A 26662-nucleotide genomic window follows, 5' to 3' on the forward strand; every position below is an offset into this window, starting at 1 on the left:
CTCCTCAGAAGATCCTGCTCCAGATGTCTCAGATGTGAAGGTGTCTTCTTCAGGGGAAATTTACCGTACATAAAGGACGCTCACACTATATTGGGATATATGTCTATACTGAGGTGCACAATCCCCGTAGTGCCAATTGATAAAGACCTCAAGGTAAATAAAACATTTTACAAAAAGTCTTCTTCTTAAGTGGTTTTTCCCATCCGCCCAAGTTTTAAAGTTTTAAATTCCCTTCCGCCCAAGTTTTAAAGGGGTACTCCGGTAGAAAACCTTTTTTATTTATTTTTTTTAATTTATTTTGTTATCAACTGGTGTCAGAAAGTTAAACAGATTTGTAGATTACTTCTATTAAAAAATCTTAATCCTTCCAGTACTTAGTAACTGCTGAATACTGCAGAGGAAATTATTTTCTTTTTGGAACACAGAGCTCTCTGCTGACATCATGACCACAGTGCTCTCTGCTGACATCTCTGTCCATTTTAGGAACTGTCCAGAGCAGCATATGTTTTCTATGAGGATTTTCCCTTACTCTGGACAGTTCTTAAAATGGACAGAGGTGTCAGCAGAGAGCAATGTGGTCATGATGTCAGCAGAGAGCTCTGTGTTCCAAAAAGAATTTCCTCTGTAGTATTCAGCAACTAATAAGTACTGGAAGGATTAAGATGTTTTAATAGAAGTAATTTACAAATCTGTTTAACTTTCTGGCACCAGTTGATTTAAAAAAAAAAAAAGTTTTCCACCGGAGTACCCCTTTAACCCCAGTAAGGCTGCATTCACACTAAGTTTTGCCCATACAGGGACCAGATCTGACTGGGGGATGGGAAAACCGGGTGCTCCCGTATCCCAGCCGGACCTGGCCCCCATCTCATTCATTTGAATAAGCTGACCGGAGTCAGATAGTGACTGATCGGCTCATATTTGCCCCATACTTGGTTTTCAGTTCGGCCAGAAAACCGGATACGGGGAAAAAAAATGAGCCGACCAGAATCACTCCGAGATGGGGTCCGGGTCCGGCTGGGATACGGGAGCGCCCGGTTTTTCACATTTCCCAGCCGGATCCGGTCCCCATATGACATAAAGGTAGTGTGAACCCAGCCTCACATGGAGGGTGGAGATGGTCCGATGAAACACTTGTGTGAGAAACAGCTGTAACCATTTCTCCTTTGTTGTGTTGAACTGCACGGTTCTGTACGTGTTTGTACTACGATGGCTGAAATAAAGCATCAAGATTGCTTCAAGTATTATGGCGAGTGCCTTTCTGCCCCTTTTCACTATGAACATTTTGTTTGCCTTCCCTATTGTGAATAGAGTATTGTCCTGCTATACCCGAGTGGCATTCATGTGGATTTTGCATTGCTGCTTATATCTGTTTCTACTATTTGGACAGACTTTATAAAAACTGACTAATTCCCTTTCCTTATATTAGTCATCGGAGACAAAAATAGGGAATAACAAGTTGCATTTTATTAAAATATATGGGAAAAATAGGGCGGCTTGGGTGTGAAGTAAAATTACTCAATTTTCATCATGGTCTGTGTCACTGTTCCCCAACCAGGGTGCCTTTAGCTATTGCAAAACTACAACTCCCAGCATGCCCGGACAGCCTTTGGCTGTCCGGGCATGCTGGGAGTTGTAGTTTTGCAACAACTAGCAGCACCCTGGTTGGGAAACACTGATCTATGGAAATTTTAAGGGCATCCTTTTGCTAAAGCGGGCCTAAACTGCACGTGTGTTCATATTTAAAGGGCTTATCCAGGAAAAAACTTATATATATATATATATATATATATATATATATATATAGATAATCAACTGGCGCCAGAAAGTTAAACAGATTTGTAAATTACTTCTATTAAAAAAAAATCTTAATCCTTTCAGTACTTATGAGCTGCTGAAGTTGAGTTGTTCTTTTCTGTCTAAGTGCTCTCTGGTGACGCATGTCCCAGTTTAGAAGCAAATCCCCATAGCAAACCTCTTCTACTCTGTGCAGTTCCTGAGAAAAGCAGAGATGTCAGCAGAGAGCACTGTTGCCAGACAAAAAAGAACAACTCAACTTCAGCAGCTGATAATTATTGAAAGGATTAAGATTTTTTAATAGAAGTAATTTACAAATCTGTTTAACTTTCCGGAGCCAGTTGATATAAAAAATAAAAAATTAATTTTTTTCCTGGAATATCCCTTTAAATGTGAAAGTGAACTCAACCGGTCACCATTATCAGTATATGAAGGATCAATGTAGACATTGAAATAGATTTGCCACTAGATGGCAGCACAATCACAATTCACAGTGTCAGCATATAGGAAATACACAGTATAATTTAATGGGACACGTAACAACACTACGGTTATCTAATGACCAACTTAAACCACGTAGCAGGATCTGTACTGGGATATTGCATTTTTTATCACTATTACACGCAGCGCTCGTGGACAGAAATCCTTATTGCTGTGTGGCACCTTGGCTTACTGCTTATAATAGATGTAAGTTCAAGTACCGCTCTACATTTATTAAGATCGCAAGCGCTAGCCCTATGTGTAAAAAGCTTTTACTGTATTAAGAACAATGCCCATTCTACAGTATATTATGAAATAAACCTCTAGCACTCCCATGGTGCCTCTGGTGTCCTGCTCTGGTCCCCGACTGCAGGGTGACGCTTGGGCCCTGAATGACGTTGGAACCCAGAGTGTCATGCATAGCCAATCACTGGATACAAATATAAATGTTTACGCATAAAATGTGGAGGATTTGAGCTCTGGAAAACCCCACAGCTCAGAACAGGTGTATAAAGAGCAAAACGTAGGGAAAAATCACCAAATACAAGATACAATAGTAAATACCATGGAAAAATACACTCCACTCCTAGTAAATGAGGCCCAAGGTATGGTTCGGTGGTGGGAGTTGTTCTATTATATAAGCCATGTCCTTACAATAATTCAGTCTCTTCTCTTTTTAAAGGGGAACATTTAGTTCAGAACACTGTGTGCGCGCTGCAAGGGTCAGCCACGCCCCCTCAATGCAAATTTATGGGAGGGGGCGTGGCGGCCATCACATCTCCTCCCATAGACTTGCGTTGAGGGGGCTTCACAAGGGGGCGTGGCCGACCCTCGTAGCGCGCACACAGTGTTTGGAGCATTGGAGTGCCCCTTTAACCTGATAGGGACGGAGGGCGTAGGGGTACGCCCTCGTGTCCCAGTACATAAGGACAGAGGGCGTACCTGTACACCTTGAGTCCCGTTACCAGGGTTTGAAGCACGCTCACAAGCTGAGCGTGCGTCAAACCCGGTTGGTCCCAACTGCTCCCAGCAGCCAGGACCTAGGGTTAATGCCGATGCCCAGCATTAACCCTTTAGACGCCGCGATCAAAGTTGATCGCGGCATCTAAAAAAAAAAGTAAAATGTCCCTGCAGCTCAGCGGATCGGGACTATCGCGACAAAATTGCGATGTCCCGATCAGCAGAGAGGACAGTGTGAGGGTCCTCACCTGCCTCCTCTCTGTCCGATCGGTGTTCTGCTGCTCAATGCCTCGAGGAGCAGCAGAGTACTGATCAATGCTATGCTATGGCATAGCATTGATCAGGATATGCAATCAACCACTTCCTAATAAAAGTTTGAATAACCCACCCCCTTTCCCATTTTTTAAAACAAAAAATAATCATATGTGGTACTGCCGCGTACGTAAATGTCAGAACTATTAAAATAAAATGTTAGTTAAACCGCACGGTCGATGGCGTACATGTAAATATACCAAAGTCCAAAATTGTGCATTTTTGGTCAATTCATATACCATAAAAAATTAATAAAAAGCGATCAAAAAGACCCATCAAAACAATGGGTACCAATAAAAACTACAGAACACGGCGCAAATAATGAGCCTTCATATAGCCCTGTATGCAAAAACCAAAAAAGTTATAGGGGTCAGAAGATGCCAATTTTAAACATTCCAATTTTGGTGCATGTAGTTATAATTTTTTTGAGTAGTAAAATAAAATAAAACCTACATAAATAGGGTATCTTTGTAACCGTATGGACCTACGGATTAAAGGGGTTCTCCGGTGCTTACACATCTTATCTCCTATCCAAAGGATAGGGGATAAGATGCCTGATCACGTGAGTCCTGCCACTAGGGATCCTTGTGATCTTGCACGTGGCACCCCGTTTGTAATCAGTCCCCAGAGCGTGTTCGCTCCGGGTCTGATTACGGGCGACTACAGGGCCGGTGGCTTGTAACGTTACGCCCCCGCCCCCATGTGACGTCACACTCCGCCCCTCAATGCAAGCCTACGGGAGGGGGCGTGATAGCTATCACGCCCCCTCCCGTAGGCTTGCATTGAGGGGCGGAGTGTGACGTCACACGGGGGCGGAGGCGGGTCACACGCCGCCGGCCCTGTAGTCGCCCATAATAAGACCCGGAGCGAACACGCTCTGGGGACTGATTACAAACGGGGTGCCACGTGCAAGATCACGGGGATCCCAAGTGGCAGGACTCACGTGATCAGGCATCTTATCCCCTATCCTTTGGATAGGGGATAAGATGTGTAAGCACCGGAGAACCCCTTTAACCCCTTAAGGGCCTGGGGTTTTTCCGTTTTTGCATTTTCATTTTTTACTCCTTACCTTTTAAAAATCATAAATCTTTCAATTTTGCACCTAAAAATCCATATGATGGCTTATTTTTTGCGCCACCAATTCTACTTTGAATTGAAGTCAGTCATTTTGGCCAAAAATTTACGGCGAAACGGAAAAAAAAATCATTGTGAGACAAAATTGAAAAAAATATGCCATTTTGTAATTTTGGGGGCTTCCGTTTCTACACAGTACATTTTTCGGTAAAAATGACACCTTATCATTATTCTGTAGGTCCATATGGTTAAAATGATCCCCTACTTATATAGGTTTGATTTTGTCGGACTTCTGGGAAAAATCACAACTACATGCTGGAAAATGTATACGTTTAAAATTGTCATCTTCTGACCCCTATAACTTTTTTATTTTTCTGCATATGGGGCGGTATGAGGACTCATTTTTTGCGTCTTAATCTATTGATCGGACTTATTGATCGTTTTTTATTCATTATTTCATGATATAAAAAGAGACCAAAAATACACTATTTTGGACTTTGGATTTTTTTTTTTTTGCGCGTACGCCATTGACCGTCCAGTTTAATTAATTATATATTTTTATAATTCGGACATTTCCGCACGCGGTGATACCACATATATTTCTTTTTATTTTTATTTACACTGTTTTTTTTTTTTTTTTTAAATGGGAAAAAGGGGGTGATTCAAACATTTATTAGGGGAGGGGTTATGACCTTTATTCACTTCTTTTTTTTCACTTTTTTTTTTGCAGTGTTATAGCTCCCATAGGGGGCTATAACATTGCACACACTGATCTTTTATATTGTTCAATGGTTTCTCATAGGAAACCATTGATCAATGATTCCTGGATCTCAGGCACTGAGCAGTCATTCGGCGATCGGACAGTGAGGAGGCAAGGTAAGGGACCCTCCAGCTGTCCTGTAAGCTGTTTGGAATGCCGCGATTTCACCGAAATCTCCCTGAGCTAACCGGCATTGTTTTATTTTCACTTTACATTCGGGGTTCAACTTTGAATGCCGCGTCTAAAGGGTTAATAGCGTGCGGCACCGAGATCATTAGCCATGGGTCCCGGCCATTGTTAGAGACGTTATAGAACGGAGCGGACTCCGGGCATACAGGTACGCCCTGGGTCCTTAACAGGTTAAAGATAAGGTGTAATAGTCAAGTCCTGCACATAGTCAAGTCAAGTCTAATTACAAGTCAAGTTAATTACAAGTATTGGTCCAGCAAGCTGCGAGGTCCTCTGGGTACTGGCCACTAGTGTTGCTCGCGAATATTCGCAATTCGAATATTATTCGCGAATATCGCATATTCGCGCATTCGCGAATTTCGCGAATATAGCGCTATATATTCGTAATTACGAATATACGAAGATTGGCGTGCAAACATTCGCATATGCGAACATTATCATATGCGAAAATTAGCATATGCGAATTTTCGCATATGCAAATTTTTTATGCTAATTTTCGCATGCGCGAATTTTCGCAGATGCGAAAACAAAACGAGAATATTGCGAATATTCGCGAATATATGACGAATATTCGTCCATATATTCGCGAATATTCGCGAATTCGAATATGGCCTATGCCGCTCAACACTACTGGCCACCTCTCTGGGAAATTTGGCCTTAGCTGTGAAGATATTTACACCTGTCTTCTACTCAGTAAAGCCTCCGTTTAACTGGTTGTGGATTCTTTATTCACTACTAGCCCGTGGGATAGCGGAGAATCCGGGCGTGTGGGGTTCTGGAACTCCGACTCCGGGGGTTAATAACTAGTGTTGCTCGCGAATATTCGCAATTCGAATATTATTCGCGAATATCGTATATTCGCGAATTCGCGAATTTCGCGAATATAGCGCTATATATTCGTAATTACGAATATTCGTTTTTTTTTTTTTTTTTTTCTTCACAGTACACATCACAGTGATCATCCCTCTCTGCTTCCAGCTTGTGTGGTGTAAAGAAGGCTGTAATACTACTGTGTGAGACTGACGTGCGAAAATTCGCACATACGAAAATTCGCATATGCGAACATTAGCATATGCTAATTGTCGCATATGCGAATTTACGCGCGTGTTAATTTTGTATGCCAATATTCACATGTTAATTTGCGCATACGCGAATATTCGCATATGCGAAAATAAAACAAGAATATAACGAATATGCGAATATTCGCGAATATATGACGAATATGGCCTATGCCGCTCAACACTATTAATAACATCAGATCCCACCACTCTCACCGCAACCCCTGTGGTCCCGCCATTCACCCGTTGGGTCACCACACTTTTTTTGCCACTTTATTTTGGTGTAAATAAGCCTAAAAAATGGGTGAGCTGTAATAGTTACAATGGGTTACCGCCTGTCACCATAACTGACCCTTTAAAAACGACTTGTATACTCTCCTAACAGTGTTAGACAGTAGTTTAAAGCTGTTAGGCAGTGTTTCAAACATGTTTAGGGGCTTATTTCATTGCTGGTTCAAGTCGAATTGTGCCAAACCGAACTCACGATTTTTGAAATGTTTGGTGAGCCGAACTTTTTAAAAATTCGCTCAACTCTAGTCCCCAATATAGTGGAATGACAATGAACTGTAAAAGCAATAAAATGATTGCTTTTTAACCACTTAAGGACCCAGGGCGTACAGGTACACCCTGGTACTTAAGGACCCTGGGCGTACCTGTTCGCCCATGGGAATTCCAGTCCCCGCTGCTCGCCTGGCGGCGACCGGACCTGGATGCCTCCTGAAATCGTTCAGCAGGCACCATGTGCAAACCCCTGGGGGAGTTCCCGAGACTCCCCCCACTCCATGCCGGCAATCTGATCTGAGGCGATTGTGGGTCACACGGGTCTCCGGTGAGCCGGAAAATAAGGGGGATCAGGGATGTGCAAGACATCCCCGATCCCCCTGAAGGAGTGCTCCCCCCTATCTCTGCTATTGGTCGGTCAGAAGTGACCATCCAATAGCAGATCGGGGTGGGGGGGTTAAAGTTCAGTTCCCCCGTTCTGCCCACCCACGGTAGTCAGGGCAGAATGGGGGAACTGTGGTGTAATCGGCGGTGGAGGTCCCTTACCAGTGGCGATGGGCAGCAATACTCTCCCTGGTGTGGCGATCCTGCTGACTACGAAAGCCAGTGAAGCGTTGCCTAGCAACATCTGGAGTGCCACAGTTTGGAGACCACTATACAGTGGTCTCTAAACTGTAGCCCTCCAGATGTTGCAAAAATTACAACTCCCAGCATGCCCAGACAGCTGCTTACTGTGTGGGCATTCTGGGATTTGTAGTTTTGCAACATCTGGAGGGCCACAGTTTGGAGATCACTGTGCGGTGGTTTCTAAACCGTGGCCCTCTAAATCTTAAACTACAACTCCCAGCATGCATGAACAGCAAACGGCTGTCTCGGCATGCTGGGAGTTGTAGTTGCCTACCTCCAGCTGTTGCATAACAACATCTCCCAGCATGCCCTTCGGCGATCAGTACATGCTGGGAGTTGTATTTTTGCAACAGCTGGAGGTTTGCCCCCTACCCTGTACATTCACACGGGTGGTTTTACAGTGAGTTTCCTTCTTCAAGTTTGAGCTGTGGCAAATTTTCCACCGCAGCACCAACTCCTAGCGGGAAACTTACCGTAAACCTGCGAACTGTGAATCCCGACACTGCGAATTTACCCTGAAAACACTACACAAAATAAAGGATAAACAATGCCCCCCCCCCATTTTGGAAACTACACCCCTCATGTTATCTAATAAGGGGTACAGTGAGCATCTATGCCCCACAGGTGTCTGACAGATTTTTGGAACAGTGGTCCGTGAAAATGAAAAATGTAGTTTTTCATTTGCACAGCCCACTGTTCCAAAGATCTGTCAAATGCCAGTGTGGTGTAAATGCTTACTGTAACTCTTATTACATTCTGTGAGGGGTGTAGTTTCTAAAATAGGTTCACATGGGGGGGGGTCACCTGTTCTGGCACCACGGGAGGCTCTGTAAACATACAAGGCCCTGACTTCTATTCCAACCAAATTGTCTCTCCAAAAGCTCAATGGCACTCCTTCTTCTCTTCTGAGCATTGTAGTGCACCAGCAGAGCACTTGCCATCCACACATGGGGTATTTCCATACTCAGAAGAAAGTGGGTTACAAATTTTGGGGGGCATTTTCTCCTATTACCCCTTTTAAAAATGTAAAATTTGGGGGTAAAAACTGCATTTTAGTGAAACTTGTTACGTTCCTTGAGGGGTGTAGTGTCCAAAATAGTATGCTATGTGTGGTGGTGGTGGGGTTGCTCCTTCCCTTCTGAGCCCTCTCGTGCACCCACAGAGCACATGACATACACATATGAGATATTTCCTTACTCAAGAGAAATTGGCTTACAAATTTTAGGGTGATTTATCTCCTTATACCCCTTGTTAAAATTCAAAAACTGGGTCTACAAGAACATGCGAGTGTAAAAAATGAAGATTTTGAATTTTCTGCTTCACTTTGCTGCTATTCCTGTCGTGGTGTGCGGGCTCAAGGGTGTCCTTCATATAAGGATCTACTGGCTAATGTCTCAATTTTACATCAGTTTTGAGGGTTAGCTAATGTCATTGTTTACATTAACCACAGTTGTGAAACCACATTGTGATCCATAGGTGCAATTTTTGCTGGGGATCGCCCTTAGCAACGGTTTACAAGTGCAGGACCTCCGCCCCAGCAAAGGTGCTCAACTGCACTTGGGGTGGAGTTTTCCTGCTATAACCATGTTCATGCAAATATAAGCCGTTATGTCTTTGCTTAAGGCTTATACTAATGCACCCTTTTATCTTGCTGGGTAGCATTAGGGTTTCACCTGAGAGGCCTGCTACAAATGAACCAACCAGGGTGGGGCTTGTAGTTTGTCTACTCCCTCCCATTGTATGTCTGCTTAGATTCACACTGGAGGTGACTGAGGAGCAATCTGCAAGTCGGGCCTATGGCTGCCTTATATCGGTTCCTGGTTTTATTTATCTGGCCAGGTAGGTTAGTTGATAGGACCCGCACCATCTGAGAAACCTTGGCGTGGTGTGCGGGCTCAAGTGTGTCTTTCATATAAGGATATACTGGCTAATGTCTCAGTTTTACATCAGTTTTGAGGGTTAGCTAATGTCATTGTTTACAATAACCACAGTTGTGAAACCACATTGTGATTCATAGGTGCAGGTCCTCCACTCCAACGTAGGTGCACAACTGCACTTGGAGTTGAGCACCTTGTATCACCTTAGATCACATCAATGTATTCCTGTGAAACACCTAAGGCTAAGTTTCCACTTCTTTTTTTTCTGACAGTTTTTGGATAGCTGCCACTGCAGTTTTTGAGCCAAAGCCAGAAGTGTATTCAAAAGGAATAGGACGTATAAAGGAAGGACTTACACTTCTCCTCCCTTATGGATCCACTTCTGACTTTGGCTCAAAAACTGCAGTGGCTGTATTCCAAAAACTGCCAGGAAAAAAAGTGGAAACTTGGCCTAAAGGGTTAACACACTTACTGAATATCATTTTGAATACTTTGAGGGGTGCAGTTTTTATAATGTGGTTATTTATGGGGTATTTCTAATATGAAGAGCCTTCAAATCCACTTCAAAACTGAACTGGTCCCTGAAAAATTCCAATTTTGAGAAAATTTTTTTTTTGAAAATTGCTGCTGAACTTTGAAGCTCTCTGATGTCTTCCAAAAGTAGAAACATGTCAATTTTATGATGCAAATATAAATTAGACATATTGTATATGTGAATCAATCTATAATTTATTTGGAAAGTATATTTTCCTTATAAGCAGAGAGCTTCAAACTTTAAAAAAAAAAAAGCTAAATTTTCAAATTTTTCATCAAATTTTGGAAATTTTCACCAAGAAATGATCAACGAAAATGTACAACTAACATAAAGTAGAATATGTCCCAAAAAAAAACAATCTCTGAATCAGGATGAAAAGTAAAAGCATCACAGAGTTAATATCTAAAGTGACAGTGGTCAGATGTGCAAAAAAATGCCTGGGTCCTTAACCCCTTAACGAGGCAGGACATAAATGTACGTCCTGGTGAGCTGGTACTTAACGTAAATAAAAACGTAAATTGTCCCATTTTCCCTATTTCACCCCGAAAAAGTGTAAAAAATAAAATTAAATAAATAAATAAAATAAATAAATTTAAAAAATATATATATTACACACACACACATATTTGGTATCGCCGCGTGCGTAAATATCCCAACTATTAAAATAAAATGTTAATGATACCGTACGGTGAACGTAAAAAAAAAAAGGCCAAAATAGCTGCTTTTTTTTATAACATTTTATTCCCAAAAAATGTATAAAAAAAGTATTAAAAGTTTTATATAAGCAAATATGGTATCATTAAAAAGTACAGATCACGGCACAAAAAATGAGCTCTCATACCGCCGTTCATACGGAAAAATGAAAACGTTATAGGTCTTCAAAATAGGGGGATTTTAAACGTATTAATTTGGTTAAACAGTTTGTGATTTTTTTTTTTTTTTTTAAGCGCAACAGTAATAGAAAAGTATATTATCATGGGTATCATTTTAATCGTATTGAACCAAAGAATAAAGAACACATGTAACTTTTTTGTCAAAAGCAAGCCCTCATACTAGTCTGTGGAGGAAAATATAAGAGTTATCAACTGGTGCCAGAAAGTTAAACATATTTGTAAATTACTTCTATTAAAAAATCTTAATCCTTCCAGTACTTATTAGCTGCTGAATATTACAGAAGAAATTATTTTCTTTTTGGAACACAGTGCTCTCTGCTGACATCTCTGTCCATTTTAGGAACTGTCCAGAGCAGCATATGTTTGCTATGGGGATTTTCTCCTACTCTGGACAGTTCTTAAAATGGACAGATGTCAGCAGAGAGCACTGTTCCAAAATGAAAATAATTTCCTCTGTAGTATTCAGCAGCTAATAAGTACTGGAAGGATTAAGATTTTTTTAATAGAAGTAATTTATAAATCTGTTTAACTTTCTGGCACCAGTTGATTAAAAAAGTTTTTCACCGGAGTACCCCTTTAAGGGTTTAAAGTCTCCTTGGTGAACAAAAAGTGTGTGTGTGTGTATATATTATATTATATTCTATTTTATATAAAAAAAAAAAATTTTCTTTCCTCTAAGAACACAAATTAAAACACAACCATATTTGGTATTGCAGTGTGCAGAAAAATCTGAGCTATTTAAAATACAATGCCTTTGATCCCACGTGATAAAATGTGTAAGCGAAAACAAAAAATAAACTAAACAAAATGCAGGAATTACTCATTTTTAATCACATCACTTCCAGAAACAAATGGCATGAAAAGTGATCAAATGGTCCCATTGACACCAAAATGATACCGATTTAAAAAAAAACTGCAGGTCAAGGTACAGAAAATGAGACCTAATGCAGCTCCGTAGACAAAAAAAAAGTAATAGCGGCTAGAATGTGGCATCCACAGCAATTTGTTTTATTTTTTTACATTTTCTTTTAAATTGTAAAACCTGGAAAAAATTGTAAAAACTGTAAAAATTGGGTATCGCTGTAATCAGAATTACCTGCAAAATAAGGATGCGTGCCAAGTAGAGTGTAAAAACTAAATCCCTCAAACTTTCAAAATTGCAGGTTTTTATTTAAACCACAAAAATATATAATTTTTTTTCCTGTTTCACTGTACATTTCATGGTAAAACGAAAGGTGTCTTTTACAAAGTGCAATTGGTCCCACAAAAACAAGCTCTCGTGTGGCTCTGTATATGGAAACATAAAATTGTTCTGAGAAATCTTTAGAAGATGAAGTGTTACACAATGCCAAAAAACCCTGATGGGTGATAGAGATAATGAGGGACATTTATTAATGTTTGCTTATGTATTATTATTATTATTTATTTATTTTTTTAGTAATTTTTTCCTTACTTTTTTTTGCTTATGTGTGACTTATCTATCAACTGGTTTCAGCTTGTCGATGATTTTCTTTCACGTAAGCAATTTTTCCTTTTTTACTTTGGTAGTAGCTTTTTCTGCTCCATGTTTGAGCTGGAGTAAATTTAGTAAATTTTTTACCTTGTTGCGACTTTTTTTTTTTTTTGCGCAGTTGCGACTGTCGCAGTTGATAGATACATGACTAAGGCTAGGTTTCCACTTGGTTTTTTTTCTGGCAGTTTTTTTGAGCCAAAGCCAGAGGTGTATTCAAAAGGAATAGGAAATATAAAGGAAGGACTTATACTTTTCCTCCCCAATGGATCCACTTCTGACTTTGGCTCAAAAACTGCAGTGGCTGTATTCCAAAAACTGCCAGAAAAAAAACCAAGTGGAAACCTAGCCTTAAGCAAATCCATTTTGAAAAATTTACTACGTAAGCAAGTTTGAATTTTCTTGCTTTTCTTGTTCTTCATGCAAATTGTCACACGAAAACACACGTAGACGCGACAATTTTTCCACAATTATAGTAAAGAAAACCTGACTAAACCCGTTGATAAATGTCCATCAATGTATATAAAAAGCCTTAAATATAGGCTCAGCTATTGAAGCCACATTAAAGTGCAGGTTATAGAACTACACAGATAGGAAGACATCTAAAGTGAGGGATCCTCCCTGAGAACTTGTCATGTCACACAGAATCCAGATTGGAATTAGGTAAAACCTGTTGTTTAAGATCCTGTTGACAGGATGTTTTATATTGAGAAATGTTCTTACTATTACACTTCTTCCACCATCACCCTGGTAGCTTGCACTTTCCGGAGGTCACTCCTATTTAGATCTGTTGTGGAAACAGGAGCAGTAAGAAAGTCTTTGGACTACGGAGGTGGAACATGGACAACCTTAGTGAGTGGCATCATTGTAACACATATGTATATATTTGAATATATCTTCTTCTCCATATGAGCATAAATAGGATGACTTTATGGTAAGGAGGTATTTTTCCAAAAAACAGTGACAGTGGGTTTTGTTTTTGTTTGTCGCTTTTTCCCATTTATTTGAAGGTGTCTGTATACTGAATGTAGGCTATGATGACTTACCTGTCTCTTCTGATCTGCACACACAGTTCTCGCCTCTCTACTGTTCTGGACCATATTTGGTACGAGCACTAATGATTTGCTCCAGGAGTGCCTGAAAGACCCCAACTATGAAGAGTTCCTGGACATTGCCAAACATGGATTGCCATCCTCTAAGACACCCAATCGGAAACATGTAGTGATTGTTGGTGCTGGAATGGCCGGCCTCTCTGCAGCCAAAACTTTGCAGGATGCAGGACACAGAGTAAGTAGGCAAATCCTTTTCTTTTTGACTGTTATGGTGTTAATCTACGAGCCAGACCACTAGGAAAAGGAGAAGAGGGAATCCAATATAGACTGTTACCTCCTCAGTTTATGTCCTTTCAAATCCGCAAACCTACTAAAGTTGTCTAGATACATAAGATAAAACATTTGTTTGGCCCAAAGCTATGTCTCCCAACCCCCCATAAACCATACTTATTAACCCTTCTGAACTCTTTCTGAAACTTGGTAAAAGGGGAGACCTCCTAGTCTCCCAAAAGAAAAGGCAGACCTCCTTGGTGTAGCGTTCTCTTTAAAATATATTCACCTCTCCCCATTCCCACCCTCTTCTGGGAACCACCCCATGCAATGTAGTGTGTAGGTTGGCATTGGCATCTTTGCTGTACATCCAACCTGGGGTCTGTATGGAGGAGTCTAGTCTGTGCTTTCTGTCAAGGGGAATCTTCTAGAGCCTTTATGTAGGAGTTTGGTCGAGGGTGTATATTATTACAGGGTCTGGTGGTTCATATTTTATTAGGGAATCTGGGGATTTGTATTCTTAGGAGTCTGATGGCTGTATTTATTTAGGAAGGCTCATGGTCTGTTTATTATGAGGGGGGTCTGTATTTATTCAGGGGGTCTAGGGGACAGTATCTTATTAGGGGGTCTGTATTTTCTAGTCTGCGGGTTTGTATTTATTTAGGAGGTCCAGGGGTCTGTATTTATCTGGCAGTGGCTTACATCCCCTCTGCTCATTCACAATACACAAGCTTAATCTCCATGGGGGACATTTAACCAAGCATTTAGTCGATTTTTTTTTTTTTGCTTAAAATTGTGGCAAAAAAAGTCGCACGTGCGACTACTCTTTTTTTTCTGCGACTTTTTGATTGTGCAGCGCCCTAAGCAAAAAATAAAAACCTTGCTTACCAAAGCAAAAAGTGATTTTTGACTTGCAGTGGTCAGAGATTTCAAGTGCGAAAGTCACATCACATAAAAAAAACCTACAAAATTTCCTCCAGCTCAGACATGGAGCAGAAAGTCACTACCAAAGCAAAAAAAGAGAACTTGCTTGCGTGAAAGAAATTTATCAACAGGTTGAAAGCAGTTGATAAATACCGTAAGTCGCACATAAGCAAAAAAAAATTGTAAGAAAAAATTTACTAAAAAAAGGAATACATAAGCAAACATTGATGTCCCCCAGTGTGTACAAGGTGAACAGGTAAAAGCTGTTGGCCAAATGGACATTCTGCTGACGGCCATTAAATGTATGTGGGCACCTTTACTGAGAGAACAAGAGCTGATAGCTGTGAGCCAACCAACTGTCCATCAGAAAGCTTTTTATACTGAGGCCTAACTTGGGTCCCAAGAGAAGTTGTCCCACCCAATAGTCATTTGTACAGAAAAAGGAAGGTTTATATGATCGAAGCTTTTTCGATTTCAGGTAACCATATTGGAAAGCAGTAATAGAGTTGGAGGTCGTGTCTACACATACCGAGATCCAGAAGGCTGGTATGCAGACTTAGGACCTATGCGTCTGCCACCTTCTCACAGGTACCATTTATCAAAAATTATTTTAATATTGTCAAATTTTTTTGTGTACTTTGGGTTTGTTTCCTGTGGTCGTTTTTTGCTTACCTTTTTAGCTCTGGTTCATGAACACCTTTTAAAGGAGTACTCTTTTGCTAGACATATTATCCCCTATCCAAAGGATAGGGGATAAGATGTCTGATCGTAGGGGTCCGGCCGATGGGAACCCTGCAATCTCCATGCAGACACGTGGCGTTCTGAACATTATGTTTAGAAAGCTGGGTTCGTGAGGCTGTGGTTGTGACGTCACGTCATACCACATCCCCTCCATTCATGTTGATAGGAGGGGCTGTCACGCCCCCTCACATAGACATGAATAGAGGACCACCGCAATCAGTCATCTTATCCTTTTGGATAGGCGATAAGATGTTTAGCAAAAGAGTACCCCTTTAAGGTTATGGTCAGATTTAGTATTTCATGTTCCCTTTTTTTTCTGTCTACACAGCCATATGCTATACAGGGTGGGTAGAAAAAACTGCAAATCCTCATTGTGTTTTAAGGTTTTTTTTTTTTTATGGTGTTCACCATGCATTTGAAAGTACATGATAGTTTTAGTCTCCAGGTCTAATGTAGTTTACATTGGCATCATTTCAGGGTTCATATGGCGCTTTGATCACCTGAAATATAAATTGTTTTGAGAGGCAGTAAGGGCAAAAAACAGCAATTTTGATCATTTTAAAGTGTTTTTTTTTTTTTTTTAATAGCTAGGGGTTTTTAAACATGCTGTGTTTACAGAATACAGAATGTTTATTTGCATTTTTTTTTTTAATTAATAAAATACACACATATATATATACACAAAAAAAGAGGATTGCAGCAGCACACATTGGTCAAAAAAATTGAGGCTCTTAGCGCACTTTTTGATCAAAACGTGTCCCCCATCCACCACGGGGAGGTGGCCTCATTTAGGCTCAGAATTTGTGCTAGGTTCCCATCCTAAATGAGGCCACCTCCCCGTGGTGGATGGGGGACACGTTTTGATCAAAAAGTGCGCTAAGAGCCTCAATTTTTTTGACCAATGTGTGCTGCTGCAATCCTCTTTTTTTGTATACTCTGATGCCATGGCAGTGTGCACCCGTGTATTAGGCTGTTGTGCCGGCTATCTTTCTTTTTTCGTGTGTGTGTGTGTGTGTGTATAGATATAGATATAATATAATTTTTTTTTTTTTTTTTTACAACCAGGGTTTAACCATACTCTTGGCTTGGTAATTTCTATCCTACTCCTCTATACCTCTATATTGTGTATTATGCACTGATACACTGACTGACACCCTTGCCACTTTGTTCTAAAGATTGGAGGGGGTCTCAACTCCCGGACCCCCAATAACCGCAACTTCTAACAGGTCACTATGACTTGTCAGTAGTTTGTTGAAAGTTTAGGTGCACTGAATACCCAGTAGATTTTTCCACATCCTGGCTCCAGTATACGCCATTGTGGCCCTTGGAATGGGGATGTGTATGCTCAGCCTCTTCTATGGTCCAGTACCGGAAATACATTGCTTCGATATGATGAATGAATATGAAGCAGCATAAACTAAATACAGGTCTCATATGGATTATTCCTTTTATTGCAGGATTGTTCATGAATACATTAAAGAGTTTGGGCTGAAACTAAACCCTTTTATTACATCTGATGAAGACACTTTTTATTTCTTCAACAATATAAGACGAACACACAAAGTTCCCGAAAAGACACCAAATCTGTTCGGATTCAATCTGAGGGCTGAAGAGGAGGGTGAATCTGTTACTGATCTGTATTATAAAGCGGTGCACAAGGTATATAGCATAGAGCAAATGGGTCTGCATTTACGGTGTCCATATTAGGACATAATCAGGCATCAGCCAAATAGCCATCATTCCTCCTCACTCATCCTCAAAATCCGTCCTCCATCAGCATAATCTCGCCTCCTCCGTTGTACATCATGTTAACCTCTGTCATCCCTCAGCTAAATCTCTCTCCTCCTTCAGACATAAACAAAATCCTCCCACATTCTTACACCCTCAGCTTAACCTCCCTCAAACCTCAGACAAACCTCGGCCACACCTCAGATGTCAGCTGAACAGCCGTTAACGTTTTCCAACCACCCTATGCTAACTGCATAGCAGTGGAAAGCAGCGCATGCGCTCTGAGCGGTGCGGACAACTGCGCATGTGAAGGTTATGCTAGCACTTTGCTTCTAACGCTGCCTACTTTAGCCTTGCGCTATCAGCGGAGTGCCACGCATGCACTCTGTTTTCTACGAATCGAGGAAAACTTGATATCAACGGCTGTTTGGCTGACGTCTGAGGCATGACTGAGGTTTGGCTGAGAGCTGAGGGCTGAATGGGGTGTGTCTGAGGACATAAGAATGTGGGAGGATTTTGTTTATGTCTGAAGGAGGAGAGAGATTTGGCTGAGGAGGAGGCAAGCTTACTCTGGAGGATGGGTTTTGAGGATGAGGGAGGAGGAATGATGGCTATTTGGATGCCTGATGATGTCCAAATATGGACACCGTATGCATTATATTGGCCCTTATTTACTAAGAGTGTTGTGTAGGTTTCTTTGTGGGTTTTAATTCCCTACAATTTTCCATGGTATGTACTAAAGTTTCCCTACATTTTCCACTTTCCCTACACTTTGCTTTTTTTTTACACATGCTCTGATCTGTCTGGTTTTCCTCAGCTCAAATCCACCACGTTTTATGTGGTTGTGAAAATGTTGTGAACCCGTCCCTTTTCGGAGACCACTCCCCATTTCCCCAATGCGACAGAATCCGGCGCACAACCCAACAAAACATGTCGGGTTTGCAATAGTAAATGAGGGCCATTATTTCACTGCTCGAGGCAAAGGACGAATTACTGGTTAAATATATGTAATAGCAGCAATTCCCTAATACATTTCTATTACACAAAGGGCTTTATTTATAAGCCATATTGCTGGGGAGACCAGGGAATTGGGCTTTTAGACTCTGTTCACACTGACTTCATGACCTCTCTTTCTAAGGGTCAGTGACAGATGCACTGTGATCCATTATTATCTGTTGGGGTACATAAATGGGAGGACTTGCGGGTTGCAAAAAACCCTATTGGTGGTTAAAAGGCATTACTATTGATTTTACTCCATCTTTTTGAGAAACAGAGATAATTAGAAAATGGCACAATAGAGTTCATGACAACGTGAAAAAAATTCATATTTAGTGCTTTATTTTATCTTCTTGTCTTTTCCTCAGTTCCTGAAAGAAACAAACAGAAATTGCTCTGAAATCTTGAAAAGATTTGACAACGCTTCCGAGCGGGTAAAGTTCCGATTGTATTAAATGTACATTGAATATTTCTGGCATAACCCTAGGACATGCCATACATGTCTGATAGACTTCAGTCCCAACGTTTGGGACCCACACCTATTTTGGGAATGGGTGGTCTTAGAAGAGAATGAGGAAAACCATACATGTATACCAAAAATGTATTGCATATCTTGTGGAATTACTCTACAGTCTAGATTCTCAACATCCGATATATGTACCCCAGGGAGAACATGCCATGCCTGTAGGGAATTCATCAGGATACTAAGTACTAATTTTAATAGTTAGTACTTGTCTTAAAGGGATACTCCACTGGCAGCGTTCGGAAGTAAATGTTCCGAATGCTGTTTTTTTACGCTGTGGGGGTCTGCCACGCCCCTCGTGACATCACTGTCATGCCTCCTCAATGCAAGTCTATGGGAGGGGACATGACGTCTGTCACGCCCCCTCCCATAGACTTGCATTGAGGCGGCGTGGCAGTGATGTCACGAGGGGCGTGGCTGACCCCCACAGCGCAAAAAACAGCATTCGGAACATTTACTTACGAACACTGGCCAGTGGAGTATCCCTTTTAAGCTCTGTTCACATTGTGTTTGAGCCTTTCATCGGAGAATTGGGAGAATTTCTCTGATCTATGCCATTGTATGTTTTATTTTGTGGGATGCCTCAGCATGTATCTAGAAAAAAAGGCGAGGGGAAGGTTAGATTACCTTTTGGCCCCAGACGGCCATTTTCTCATCACTGCACACGACCATGTTAGACACTGTTATATCAGCCAGTTATATGCCATACCTCATTCACTTGATGCCAAAAGATAAATCATCCATATTTAGCAGCTATATATCATGCATATTTAATACATAACCTCTGATTTCTATTCCTCACTATTTCTTTGAACCTCTGGCTGATAGGTACAATGAAATCGTGATCTATAAAAGTTTAGATAACATGATTATACAATCTTGTATAATGATCTGATTGCTTCTCAGCATAATATCAATGACTAACAGGTTGTTAGTATATACGTTTTTGATCAAAAAGTACAAGCCCACTCGCCACGTCAAGGCCACCTATTTAGAGTGGGTCCCTAACATCCCTAGCATAAAATGGCATAGCACTGGGCAGTGACCACCACCGCCGCGACACCAGTGCCCTCAGGGGGGGAGCGACCCACTGGCAGAGCGGCCCCAATCTCACTCAAACCAGTCTATGGGCCGCATTCCCCCGCAGACACGGCGCCACGGCAGCAACGGACGCCGCCCTGCACCACACCAGTGTGAACAAGGTGTAACAGCACACTTACCATGCTCTCCCAGTCAGACTGGGAGGCTGCTAGGAAAGAAATGGCCCTTGTGTAGCTAACTACTACTTATATAGGTTTGGGCTGAGGGGGTGGGGCAGAGTGCAGACACATGTTCAAAATTTATTATATATTAATTTATTATATATTATATATTTTATTAGTGGTCCCTCAACATGCGATGGTAATTCGTTCCAGACGGACCATCGTTTGTTGAAATCATTGCATGTTGAGGGATCCGTGCAATGTAAAGTATATAGAACAGTGGTCTACAACCTGCGGACCTCCAGATGTTGCAAAACTACAACACCCAGCATGCCCGGACAGCCATTGGCTGTCCGGGCATGCTGGGTGTTGTAGTTATGCAACATCTGGAGGTCCGCAGGTTGTAGACCACTGTGTTAGAGGAAGTTGTATTCACCTGTCCCCGCCGCTCTGGACTGTCACCGCTGCCCGGGAAGTAGCTGTCGCCGCGTCCCCGGGATTTTCCCAGACGCTCCGGCAAGGCCTTTGCTTGCTTCCCCGGCATCCGCGCTCTCTGTCGCCGCCATCACGTCGCTACGCACTCTGCTCCTATTGGATGACGGGACGGCGTGCGCAGCGACGTGATGACGTCGATGGAGAGCGCCGACAATGCAGGGGATCCTGAAGAGGACACGCCGGAGCCCAGAGGACAGGTAAGTGATCGTCAGCGGACCACATGGGGCACCGTAAACGGCTATCCGGTGGCAGCTGAAGCAGTCTGCGCTGCCGGATAGCCGTTTATGCGATGGCCCCGACATACAAAAGCATCGTATGTTGAAGCTGCCTTCAACATACGATGGCCTCTGAATGGCCATCGCATGCTGAAATTATCGTATATCGGGGCCATCGTAGGTCGGTGTGTGTAAGTAAAAGATATATATATAATCTATTGCACTCACCAGTTAGAAGTCCCCATGACTGGTGAGTGCCACAGCCTTATTCTTTCTGTATGTGGATTTACAGTTGCATGAGGCAGCTGATCACCACCATTGAGTGGAGCAAAGGTTTCTGTATGGAGCAACAGGTCTCCTGTTTAGGTTTGTACTGATACTAGAGGGGTAGTGCCAGTCCCTGATCTTTTGTTGTCTGGTGTTTACCCTCAGAGCGCTACTGCCTCTAAATGCCCCCACATTAATCTCACATTTATATATCCGTGCTCCTCCTTTTGCGTTTCCATTCACTTCTCTTACGGCCATGACTCACACTTGGATTCTCCCCGATACAGGGAGTTGACCTCGTGTTCCTAGAAACCAAAGAGCACAAGATAGAGCAGCAACACCTATACTTTAGTTTAATAAAATATACGCCTAGAACACATAAAAAAATGCAAAGAAGACATACGGCACACCCGCTTTTTTTCCATGACCCTGGGTTTCCCCTCACCAGTGTCATCCTGGGACAGTAAAGGGTGTTTCTATTAACTATATTTATAGATTTTAATTTGCAAACAATATTACAAATACCTAATGGAACAAGTATGACATCATAAAGATTGCAAAACAACAATAACACATACAAAAATACATCTATGTAATATGATGATCATAAAATATTCGACAATACAAAATGTTCTTAGAACAAGGAAGCAGGGATGATTTGCCTATTACTAAAATGCATAGCCAAAAAGATCCTAAACGATATACTCTTTCCATATTTTGTTAAAATTCTTTAACTAATATCAATTAAAAAGCAGCTGACAGGACTGAACGCTATCCATCACATTGAACAATCTAATGTATCTCACTCACTACAATAACTGTTTAAAGGGGTATTCCAGGAAAAAAACATTTATTTATTTTTTTTAGATATCAACTGGCACCAGAAAGTTACAGATTTGTAAATTACTTCTATTAAAAAATCTTAATCCTTCCAATAATGATCAGCTGCTGAAGTTGAGTTGTTCTTTTCTGTCTGCCAACAATGCTCTCTGCTGACATCTCTGCTTGTCTCGGGAACTGCACAGAGTAGAAGAGGTTTGCTATGGGGATTTGCTTCTATTCTGGACAGATCCCGAGACAGGGGTCATCAGAGAGCACTTAGACAGAAAAGAACAACTCAACTTCAGCAGTTCATAAGTACTAAAAGGATTAAGATTTTTTTTAATAGAAGTAATTTGCAAATATTTTTAACTTTCTGGAGCCAGTTGATGTATATATAAAAATTTTTTTTCCTGGAATACCCCTTTAATCTCAAAATCTACATTCAGCCCTAAAACTTCGCGCTCCTGTATGCCTTCGTATGCGCTCCCGTATGTCATTCATTTCAATGAGCCGGCCGGAGTGAAACGTTCGGTCCGGTCGGCTCATTTTTGCGCCGTATGCGCTTTTACGACCGGACCTCAAACCGTGGTTGACCACAGTTTTAGGTCCGGTTGTAAAAGCGCATACGGCGCAAAAATGAGCCGACCGAACGTTTCACTCCGGCCGGCTCATTGAAATGAATGACATACGGGAGCGCATACGAAGGCATACGGGAGCGCGAGGTTTTAGCTCCCCCCTGCCGTATGCGCTCCCGTATGGGAGAAAACGTAGTGTGAACCCACCCTTATCCTGCATAAATGAGTTCAGCCTTCAGGTGCTCCGGTGGGCTGGAAAAGGTGGATACAGTCCTAGGAAAGAGTCTCCTAGGACTGTATCCACCTTTTCCAGCCCACGGGAGCACCTGAAAGCTGAACTAATTTATGCAGGAAAAGTCATCAACTGCTGAGCCGAGAAGTTCGTGACGAATCGAATTTACTGTAAGTTCGCTCATCTCTAATCACATCCCATAGTGCCCCAGGATATAGCCGGTGAGGTGTAACCAGGGTATGTCTCCTATGTCTCCTATGTTTTTTTAAAAATGTTTTCAAGGAACTTTTATACGGAATGTTTGTGAATACAATTCAACACAGCGTTTAACTAAATTATAGGTGGTCCTGCTCTTTGTCTTGTGCCCTTCTGTTTCTAGTGAGCAGAGTTTTAATCCCTGTATGAAGAAGAGTCCGCGTGTGAGCTTGGTGTTTGTCCTGTCGGTGAGAGGAGTCATCAGAAATGCAGAAAGTGAATGGAAATGCAAATGGAGGAGCGCTGATATATAAATGTGCGACCAATGTGGGAAGAGGACTCTATACTGGAGACAATGGTGGAGATTTATTAAAGCTTGTGTGGAGGAAGGGTGGTGCAGTTGCCCGTAGCAACCAATCAGATCGCTTCTTTCACTTTTGACAGGCCTCTTGTAAAAAATGAAAGAAGCTACCTGGTTGCTATGGGCAACTGCACCACTCTTCCTCTGCAAAGATTTTGATAAATCTTCCCCCATTAAGAGGCAGTAGAGTCCTAAGGGAAGACTTTACACAGGTAGCATGGTGGACTGAGTATGCCATAGAAAGGATAGAACAAGTGTGGGACTTTTTTATAAATCATAGAAGTACAGTCGTCCCTCAACATACGATGGTAATCCGTTCCAAATGGACCATCGTTTGTTGAAACCATCGTATGTTGAGGGATTCGTGCAATGTAAAGTATAGGACAGTGGTCTACAACCTGTGGACCTCCAGGTGTTGCAAAACTACAACACCCAGCATGCCCGAACAGCCAACGGCTGTCCGGGCATGCTGGGAGTTGTAGTTTTGCAACATCTGGAGGTCCGCAGGTTGAAGACCACTGGTATTGGAGGTTATACCCGCGTGTCCCCGCAGCTCCGGACCGTCACCGCTGCCCTGGATGTCGCTCTCTATCGCAGTCGCTGCGTCCCCGGGGTGTCCCCGGCGCTCCGGGAAGGTCTCTGCTGCCTGTGAACGTCGCTGCCATCACGTCACTATGCACGTCGCTCCTATTGGATGATGGGACGGCTTGCACGGCGAAGTGATTGACGACAATAGAGAGCGCCGGCGATGCAGGGGATCCCGAAGAGGACGCGCCGGAGTCCCGAGGACAGGTAAGTGATCGTCAGTGGAACACACAGGGCACCGTAAACGGCTATCCGGTGGCAGCTGAAGCAGTCTGCGCTGCCGGATAGCCGTTTATGCGATGGCCCCGACATAAAAAAAAAAAAAGCATTGCATGTTGATGCTGCCTTCAACATGCGATGGCCTCTGAGAGGCCATCGTATGTTGAAATGATCGTATGTCGGGGCCATCGTAGGTCGGGGGAGTCACTGTATTTTTGAGGTATGATGCTAAGAACTTGAGATTCCCATTTTGCACTAGATCTTGTAAGATCTTATGTTTTGTATTCACAGTCCTTCTTGGCGGAGGAAGGACATTTAAGCGCAGGAGCTCTTCAAATGATTGGACACTACATGGGAATAAATGGTGAATTTCACATTTCATTTTTGGAGTCACTAGTGGATGATTCAATCTTCAACACCACCAGGTAAAGTCAAAAGAAACAGTACTGTTGCATGGGGTCGTCTCAATGTTCATAGTAAAGGCAGGATAGCCCTTGCTACAGTGCTCACATATCAGCACCTATCATAGTACTTCTATAGTAAAACTAGCCAGACTATACATAAAATAGCTCAGTATACATGAAATAGCTAAAATAGTAACTACCAAAGTGACCATGTAATAGTGCCTGCCCCATATATAACCCACCAGCTTCACACAATGATCTCAATTACACCATAAGGCATGATTGACAAACATTTAAAGGGGTACTCCGCCCCTAGACATCTTATCCCATATCCAAAGGGTAGGGAATAAGATGTCTGCGATCTCCCTGCTGCACCTGGCGTTCGTTTAGAGTGTCAGAGTGCATGCCCCCTCAATGCAAGTCTATGGGATGGGGCGTGACGGCTGTCACGCCCCCTCCCATAGACTTGCATTGAGGGGGCGTGGCCGTGATGTCATGAGGCGGGAGTGACCGTGACATCACGAGCCTCCGCCACGCATCGCCAGTCATCCGGCACGGATCGAAGTTCGGGGAGCCGCAGCAGAGATCGCAGGGGTCCTCAGCGGCGGGACCCTCGCGATCAGACATCTTATCCCCCATCCTTTAGATAGGGGATATGATGTCTAGTGCGGAGTACCCCTTTAAGAATGGTATCAAAAGTCATTGTAGCATATGGAGAAATAAATGCTTTTTTTTGTATGTTTGTTCTAAATATACTTGGCTTATTTTACCCATGTTCTATTTTATTTTTTTTCCCCATAAGGATGGATGAGATCACAGGAGGTTTTGACCAGTTACCATTGGCTTTTTCACGCTACATTGGAAGGGCCATCAGACTAAATTCTACTGTAGTTAAAATAACAAGGAATCAGAAATCTGTGATTGTCCAGTACCGTAAAGACAAGAGCTCTACTCCCACCAGCATATCCGCAGACTACGTCCTCATTACCTCCACCGCCAAGGCCACCAGACGCATACACTTCAGTCCTCCTCTGAGTAATGACAAGTACAATGCTCTGAGCTTCATTCATTATGGAGGTGCCACAAAGATTTTTCTGAGCTGCACCAAGAGATTCTGGGAGAAGGATGGGATAGTCGGTGGAAAAAGTTCTACTGATCGACCATCCCGTAGCATCTACTACCCAAGTCATAACTTCACCAATGGAAGAGGCGTCATCCTGGCCTCGTACACTTACGAAGACGACTCAATGTTTTTTTTGCCGCTCAGTGAGGAGGATTGCGCTGATGTCCTGCTGGAAGACTTGTCCATCATTCATAGGATACCGAAGGAGGAACTGAAAAAACTCTGCCCGAAGTCTGTGATGAAGAAGTGGAGTCTGGATCCATATTCCATGGGAGCTTTTGCCTTTTTCACACCGTATCAGTATGGAGATACATATGAAGTGTTGGCTGCACCAGAAGGCAGAATTTATTTTGCAGGGGAGCACACGTTACTTCCTCATGGCTGGATCGACACAGCTATTAAGAGTGGTCTGAAGGCAGCAAAAGAGATTCATAGGGACGCCAACATGTTCCTCCATCATTGAATTCAACTTTATTTGTGAAGAATAGCTATAAATGCCAAATTGTCAAGTTTAGAGAACATAGCTGTACAAAATATACTCTGTATCCATGCTAATGTGAAAAAAATATATACAGCAATACCAATAAACAAAGTTCAAAAAGTAAAGGATGTGTGTCGTCACTCAAGCATAATCCCCCATTGATCTTGAAAGGACATCTGATATAATAGGGAAAGATGGCGTTGTTCAGAGGCGGCTCTAGACTTTGTGAGGCCTTAGGCGAAACTTGAACTTGAGGCCCTCACTGAGATGTCGTCACTACGTAGTGTTGGTTGGCAGCACAGTATTGTGTAAGGGAAAGTGTTGTGTAAAATACTGGGTAACTCCCTGGGTACAGGTATCATTGGTGCCAAATAACAGAGTGGGTCACTACAGCTGCTCCAGATTTACAGTTCCGCATTATTTTTTTTTAACCCTTTTTGCGCGCAACAAAAAACTCTTTTGCGAATTCAGCAAAAAAAATAAAAAATACCTCAATCTACATAAATCTCCTTTACTAATTACAGACAACTGAGATGACGCCCTGTTGGGTGGAAGTGTATCATGAGTACTCACCACTGTGTGTCTGGCCTGCTGGGTGCTGCAAGGTGCAAAATGGAGGTAGCAGAAACCGGACCTAAAGGGACCTCAGTGACAGACAGGGGCGCTCCCTAAGGCTCTGCTG

At 42.3% G+C, this 26662-nt stretch overlaps 1 protein-coding gene across 2 annotated transcripts; it reads left to right on the plus strand.

Moving 5' to 3' along the window:
- On the plus strand, window positions 1-26282 carry LOC130293872 (L-amino-acid oxidase-like). 2 transcript variants are annotated; one of them, XM_056543066.1, is made up of 7 exons: window positions 1-153; window positions 13643-13857; window positions 15295-15404; window positions 17015-17216; window positions 18650-18715; window positions 24264-24397; window positions 25179-26277. In XM_056543066.1, exons 2-7 carry the CDS (start codon window positions 13810-13812, stop codon window positions 25960-25962), a joined length of 1344 nt encoding a protein of 447 aa, XP_056399041.1. In that variant the 5' UTR covers window positions 1-153; window positions 13643-13809; the 3' UTR covers window positions 25963-26277. The 2 variants fall into 2 exon arrangements, with proteins under 2 accessions (XP_056399041.1, XP_056399040.1); XM_056543065.1 differs by lacking the exon at window positions 1-153 and adding an exon at window positions 9442-9594 and having other exon boundaries at window positions 25179-26282.
- The last annotated feature ends 380 nt before the right edge of the window (window positions 26283-26662 follow it).

This window comes from Hyla sarda, chromosome 10 (genome assembly GCF_029499605.1).
Source record: "Hyla sarda isolate aHylSar1 chromosome 10, aHylSar1.hap1, whole genome shotgun sequence".
In the NCBI taxonomy this organism is placed as follows: domain Eukaryota; kingdom Metazoa; phylum Chordata; class Amphibia; order Anura; family Hylidae; genus Hyla; species Hyla sarda.

Bases quoted from the DNA above. Each gene is read 5' to 3' on its own strand.
- LOC130293872 (XM_056543065.1), top strand. From the start codon at position 9,552: ATGGCTGCCTTATATCGGTTCCTGGTTTTATTTATCTGGCCAG. The intron at 15,405-17,014 runs GTACCATTTATC...CTTTTATTGCAG, and splicing joins CGTCTGCCACCTTCTCACAG to GATTGTTCATGAATACATTA. The intron at 24,398-25,178 runs GTAAAGTCAAAA...TTTCCCCATAAG, and splicing joins TCAATCTTCAACACCACCAG to GATGGATGAGATCACAGGAG.